Genomic DNA, 6,747 nt, shown 5'->3' with positions numbered 1-6,747 from the left:
CCCCGGTGTCTCTGTTCTGTTCTCCTAGCCCTCTAAGTTCTTGTGTTTAGGCGCCGCCAGAGCCCTCCGGCGTTCCAAGTCACCGGCTGAGCCCTCTGGCGCGCCCAGCCTGTCGTTGCCTAGTGCATGCAAGTCGCCGCCAGAGCCCTCCGGCGCTCCCATGTCGCCGGCTGAGCCCTCTGGTGCGCCAACCTGTCGCTGCCCAGCGCACGCAGGTCGCCGCCAGAGCCCTCCGGTGGTTATAAGTCGCTGTCTGTGCCCTCTGGCGCGCCTGACCTGTTGCTGCCTAGCTCACCCTCTAGTTCCTGGTATTTTGGTTTTCTAGCGTGTTAGGACGCCCTTCGTTCCTGTTTCCCTAGTGTTTAGATTTCTAGCGTTTAGATTTAGTGTTCCCGACGTGCTTAGACGCGCTCTGTTCTCGATTCCCCGGCGTGTTAGGACGCCCTCTGTTTTCGGTTCTCCGGCGTGTTAGGACGCCCTCTGTTTTCGGTTCTCCGGCGTGTTAGGACGCCCTCTGTTTTCGGTTCCCCGGCGTGTTAGGACGCCCTCTGTTTTCGGTTCCCCGGCGTGTTAGGACGCCCTCTGTTTTCGGTTCCCCGGCGTGTTAGGACGCCCTTTGTTCTCGGTTCCCCGGCGTGTTAGGACGCCCTTTGTTCTCGGTTCCCCGGCATGTTTAGGCGCCCTCTGTTCTTGTTCCCTGGTTTGTTAAGATGCCCCTTGGTTCCCTGTTGTCCTCTAGCCTTAGGTCCCTCGTGTTCCCTAGCCTTAGGTCCTCCGTGTTCTTGACTTTTTGGTTCCCTATATCCTGTGGTCCTTTGGTTCTCTGTGTTCGCTGGCCCTTTGTTCCCTCAGTTTTCAGTTTTGACTCTTGCCCGCCATCCTGGGACCCCCTCCACCCACCCAGGGTAAGATGTTCTAGGCCGTCCGGTGTCCGGCCTTGAGGGGGGGGTAGTGTCATGGTTTAGGTTTTGTTCTGGTTTCTTTTCGTGTCATTTTTGCAGTTCACTCGGCTCACCTTCCTTCAGCAATTAGTCACACCTTGTTTGGACACTAATTAGCCTTCATTCTCGTCACCTGTCAGACTCCCCTTATAAACTCACCTCGGTTGTTTCCTCGTCGCTGGCTCGGAGTGTTTGTTCCTGACCATCATGCCTGTCTGCTCCAGTTTCCCCGCATTGGTTCCAGTCTCGTCAGGTTTTGGTTTTGTTTGGCTGCGCTGCTAAGTTTTGATGTCTTCGTCCTGGTCTCGTTCCTTGTTCTGCAGCAGCCCAGCTCCGTTTTGCCTTGGACTTATGGCTCATGTTTTTGGACTCTGTACCTGCCAGCCAGCTCTTGCATCCTTCACCTCCGACTGGTAAACTCTGGTTCCTCATGTCACCACCATCTACCTGCAATAAACTGTCTTAACGAACTTCTCTGTGTGTGCGTGTTGTGTCCGAGTTCATCCACAACAAAATCATGACAGATTCTGTCTCTCACTGTTAGAATGTACATATGATTAAAATGATAGATTGTTGCATTCTTTGTAAGTGGGCAAACCTGCAAAATCAGCAAGGGGTCAAATACTTATTTCCCCCACTGTATATACCTCTACGCCTACATACATATGTACCTACACGTATATATGCGCGTATGAGTCAGGTCTGTTTCTCTCAGACATCAGGGTTGGCAAAGCCTTTTTTTTTTTCTTTTTTTTTGGTCCTACCAGCATGCAGAGTGAGAGGAATGGTAAAGGGGGTAATAACACCTCCAAGTTGTTGAAGCAACTCTGGCAAAGGGGGCCACTTGGTGGGACACTTGTAGGTGGCCGTGGCAACCGTTCAACACAAGAATAGAGTAAAAATATTGTTCATTGTCCCACGGTAGGGAAATCCAGGAAAAAGCGGTATCTCCAAGTCGTTGCTTCACTGTAAGAATTATCAGGGTGGTTTAACTTACCATTTTAAGTTCAGTTGCTGCCTTAAAAACATGTTATTTCAACTTTAAGAAAAGCTTTCATTCAACTAAGGAAGGTAACTTTGAAAAGTTTCCCAGTTGATGATAATTTATCGTTTCTACTTGATACTCTGAGTTGAAATGACTAACAATATTACATTACCCATTCACAAAAACTCTGATTCTATTGTCAAGTGAACTTTTAAAAACATATCCTTTTAACTCAAATAATTCAGTTATACCAATTTTTCAATTAATGATCAACTGTTGTTTAAACTCAGTACCGCAAGTAAAAATAACTCACAACACTGCCCTATCTGTTTGAGAAAACTCGCTTTCTCTTTTCAAAGGAACATGCAATTACATATTCTCTTAAATCATTTTTTTATGTTTAAATAACTCACAATTCAAAATAAAATGCCTCTTCAAGTTACATTAACTCATGTATTTAAGGCAGCAATTGAACTTAATACTACAAATTAAATAGACTAACATTTTTAAATATTATCCCTTATGTTAATTAATAATGGCAAGTTCACCAATTTCCTGAAAGACAACACTGAATGCACTTAGAACTCTAATGTTTTTAAACATTTATTTTCACAAATTGTGGTAACAAAGCTCATTAGATAAGAGAGTCTAACCACAAACAGCTCTTTAAACAGAGGCGTATGAAGCTGCGTAAACTCAGTGACGCAAGATAAAACAAGTCTGCCTAAAGCAAATAGATGTTGAGACCATGACTTCTAAACTGGCCTTACAAAGTGAATATGGGTAGCATCTGCTTAAAATCCGGAATTTAAGTAAAAAAAACAAAAAAACAACAACAAAGTGTCCTATTTTACAGAATTTTGACTGGGAAAGAAAATTCACAAATTTTCAATTTTCATACCCCACTCAACTGCAAAGAACATTTTCTGAGGCTAGTTATTGTCTGAACTTTCAAACCTTCTGTCCCACCTTAAATTTCCCTGCAATTTAACATCACTATAGTCTTTGACCAGTAAAGACCATCATTTTTCATAAATCATTCAAATACAATGAAGTGGAAGAAGATCTTTACACCAATCTTAAACTGAAAATCCTGGGTGTGACGTTTCATCACAGAACAATAGTTCAGCAGCACAATACTGAAAGTTATTGTGCATGAAAAAAAGAACAGTGAACAACATTCTCACAGGTCTTTATAGTTTATACCTCAGGATTCTGTTTCTCAAGCCGTGTACTCGAGCCGAGGCCTGGTCTGGTTTTATCTTCATCACCACTCTCTGAATAAACTCAAAGGAGTACTTCATGGCATCTGGATACTTGAGATTGACACAGTAGATGACACCCATAAGCATGGCAAAGCTCTGTGCCACATCCTTAACGTTGTGAAGCACGATGGTCTCCTCCACCACAACTGCCACATCGAAGACCTCATGTGGAATGGCACCCTGTTTCCCACCTTCACAGCCTATCAGAAGGCCAAGCTGCATCCCTTTCATGGCTTCATCCAGAGTCTCAACATGAGCCTTAATGGAAAAAATAAAATAATTAATTAGGCCATTTTTATGTGCAATCATACGACATAATTATTCCAAGGCATCTATATATTGCTGGTTGTTTGATTTAATACAAAAGTTACATAAATAAAAATATATAAAGAATGTCTTACATCACACATCCTGATGACATCTGATGGATCTTCTCCTGATATGTAGTGTGGCAGACCAAGCAGAGCAGCAGCCCTTCTCCTCTCGTTTGTGTCCTACAAGACATGATGACAAAAGATTTGTAGTAAGCATTAAAATTTTGCCAGGTTTTCTTGCCACCTCACTTCCACTTACATCTTTCTCAAGGCAGTCCAGAATGTCTTTGAGTGACTGCTTCTTCCCAGACTTTGTTGCCGTTTTGTACATCTCCAGGAGTCTTGGGACCAGGCCATCAAGTCCGTCAAGAAAGGATACCAGAAGGTCTGCGGTAACGATCCTCTTAAATTCTGCCCTAATCTGAGGAAATATATAGAAAACAAAAACATATTTCTCAATAGGACAGTTAACACAGTCTAACAGAACAGCATAAATTATCTCTTGGAATGAAAACATGTAATCACCTGTTTCTCTTGAAACAGAGCTGGCCATCGGGAAATTAGCTCTGTGATGTGTGGTTCATCTCCAATGATCTCTTTTCTACGCTTGTAAAATGTAGCAACCATCAGATCCTCTAGCAGCTGGTGGTCAGGGTCTTTCTTCTGCATTTCAGTCTCCATTATCTTGCGCTTCTCTTCCATTCTTTCAGGATTCTGTCCTTCAGGTGGATCAGGACAGTAGTTTACCTCACCCTTCTTTGACTTCTTGACAGATTTTCCCTTTGAACCTCCTGTTTTTTCTTTTATTTATAATAACTTCAGGGCATCCTGCTGCACTTAACTTTTGCCGATAGTTTCCAAGCTTAAATGTCAGGCTGTGAAACCAAGAGTACCATCCTTTCTCAGACCCTGGGTCACGCAGACAGGGATGCTTCTCCACCAGTGCTTTGGCTACATTTTCAAAGTGCAGTCTCTCAGGATAAGCACTAATCTTTGACATACTGTCTGCAAGCGTGTCGAGGATATCAGTCTTTAAACCTTTAGAAATCACCATCACAGATCCATCCTTGTTATATCTATAATTTCCTTCTGTCAGTTGCAGTTCTACGTCATGCGAGAACTCTGGAATTGGGAAAGGATCAGGCCGTTCAACAGAATCCCCACTACTGACGGAAGGAAGGCTGCCTGTGTCCAGTGTAGAATCAGTGGAGTCTTCAACTGTGAACAATACTTTCACAGTTGCCCGGAAGGTCTTTGATGTCTGTTAGGTTGCACAACTGATTATTGAAATCAGGATCCTCAAACTGCAAAATGAATCCTCCTCTGAGACCAAGGCTGGTTCACAACACCTAGTTCCTCAACATTTGAGGGAATGGCTTCAACTGAAAGACGTCTGATGTCAGTTTCTGACACTACAACACGCAGAAGCATTGTAGACCACTTTCACCTGAAAAGGGAAAGAAAAAAAAAAATTACGTCCAAGTATAAAATTCAGTATATGGCATTAGGATAATGTTACACTCCTGTTCTTCGAAGTTTTAAAATCACAAATCCTTATCTGCCTGCAACAGTCTAACAGATCAGATTTTTTTTCTTTTTAGTTTATTTTTGTGAGTATGTATTTAATGTTTTATTTATAACCATAAATAGCACATGGAATCTGATATATCTATCTGTCTGAAGAAGAAAACATCCAGAGGACTTACTATTTTTTTTTTGGATAACAAACCTACCAGAATAAATCTGAGAATTAAAAAACAAACAAAAAAAACCACTAGTATCTTAACATTTAAATTTATTCAGCAGCATGAGGCAAGCAATATAACTGTAATAATAAAAAAAAATGCAATAGTGACAGACTAATAGACAACAACATTAAAATTAAATCTATGTAACACTCTTAAATGAAGACAGATTGAGAGAATTTGGCCAAGTGTGTTGATATTAGGGCTGCACAATTAATCGCATTTTCAATATAATTGCAATAAAAGAAACTCAATTTCCAAATCGCAGAGGTCAGCCATTTTTGGCTATGTAACAATTAGGGAACTAGACATGTCCTTTAGGTGTCGGTAAAATGTTTAAAGTGGGTTTGCCTCCACATGGAAGGCAAGACAGTTGCAGCTGTGAGATAATCTAATTTAATACTTGTTTTAGAGTTTGTATAATCACACATAGCATTAAGTACAGGTCAATAAGTTTAATACATAGTCTTGCTTGTTGGTTTCCCTTTATGTTCAACAAGGATCAATGTCCAAATCAATTAAAAGCTGTTCTGACCAGGAGGCAGCCCCGAATGAAGTACGACACCAGTGGCACGTAGTCGTTGAGATTCTCTGGTTTCATCAAAACACACTCAGAAGGGTTTTTCTTCACAAGATGGTAACTTCGCAGATGCTCTATGTAGTAGGTTGTAAAAGGTTCAATAATGAAGCAAATATGCTGGTCCATCACAATGCATATTTCCAAAATCTTTCCAAAGTCTGGTAATCCACTTGTACTTCCAGCAGAGAGAATCATTCCTTTTGAATACTTTGTTCCATTTAGAAATATGTGAGGGGTCAGTCCCACTGTGTCAACATTGCTGAATCTATTCAAGATGGCTTGTTTGACAGCAGTGTCTAACACTTCGAAGCACACTTCAGATACCTTTGCAGTCTCAGCCTCAGACTTAAAAAATGCTTGGCATCGCGAGATAATGTGCCAACATAAGCTGATGTCTTGAGGCAAGAGTAAAAAAAAAATGTTTTTAAAGTTGTTAACATCCCGTACCACTTTTTTAAAGAAAGAATGTTTTGCCTCAAACCTGACGGTCCAATACTCACTTGGAGGTCCAAACTTTTGGATAAGATATGGGTAATGTTCAATAAAGTGGTGTTTGGGACACAACTTTTTTTCTGGGAAGACTGTTTGCAGCAACTGTCTACGGTCAGAAATTTTTGCTTGTAAATAGCAAAGCAAATCTGAAGTGAAACTTGGAGCTGAGAATAACTCCACCAAGTCTTTGAGCTCAAGAACTAATTCCCATGTCTGATCACCATGTCTGGGACACCAATGATGAGGGGAAGGAAACGCACAAGACTCCAGTTCTCATGTCCATTACCACCTAGAGTCTGATTCCGTTTGAACGTTGATGGAATTTTCTGAGGCCGGTTTGTCTTGTCAGAGAACTTAAAAGGAAAGCCTTGGATTTCACCATTTAGTTCATCCAATGTGAAATAGTTCTTGGAAATAAAATCTGC

General features: G+C 41.6%; 1 protein-coding gene across 1 annotated transcript; it reads right to left on the bottom strand.

Annotated features, from left to right (window-relative positions):
• Positions 1-2,438: 2,438 nt before the first annotated feature.
• On the bottom strand, positions 2,439-4,439 carry LOC118563151. Its single transcript, XM_036137033.1, has 4 exons — positions 4,031-4,439; positions 3,765-3,926; positions 3,593-3,685; positions 2,439-3,449 (listed from the first exon to the last, which is right to left on the bottom strand). Exons 1-4 carry the CDS (start codon positions 4,205-4,207, stop codon positions 3,120-3,122), a joined length of 762 nt encoding a protein of 253 aa, XP_035992926.1. The 5' UTR covers positions 4,208-4,439; the 3' UTR covers positions 2,439-3,119.
• Between the last annotated feature and the right edge of the window lie 2,308 nt (positions 4,440-6,747).

The sequence above is a fragment of the Fundulus heteroclitus genome, chromosome 5, assembly GCF_011125445.2.
Source record: "Fundulus heteroclitus isolate FHET01 chromosome 5, MU-UCD_Fhet_4.1, whole genome shotgun sequence".
NCBI classification, from domain to species: Eukaryota; Metazoa; Chordata; class Actinopteri; order Cyprinodontiformes; family Fundulidae; genus Fundulus; species Fundulus heteroclitus.
This window is presented reverse-complemented; position numbering and strand designations above follow the sequence as displayed.

Bases quoted from the DNA above. Each gene is read 5' to 3' on its own strand.
- LOC118563151 (XM_036137033.1), bottom strand. From the start codon at position 4,207: ATGGAAGAGAAGCGCAAGATAATGGAGACTGAAATGCAGAAGAAAGAC. The intron at 3,927-4,030 runs GTGATTACATGT...ATATTTCCTCAG, and splicing joins CTCTGTTTCAAGAGAAACAG to ATTAGGGCAGAATTTAAGAG. The intron at 3,450-3,592 runs GTAAGACATTCT...TTTTCCATTAAG, and splicing joins ATGTCATCAGGATGTGTGAT to GCTCATGTTGAGACTCTGGA.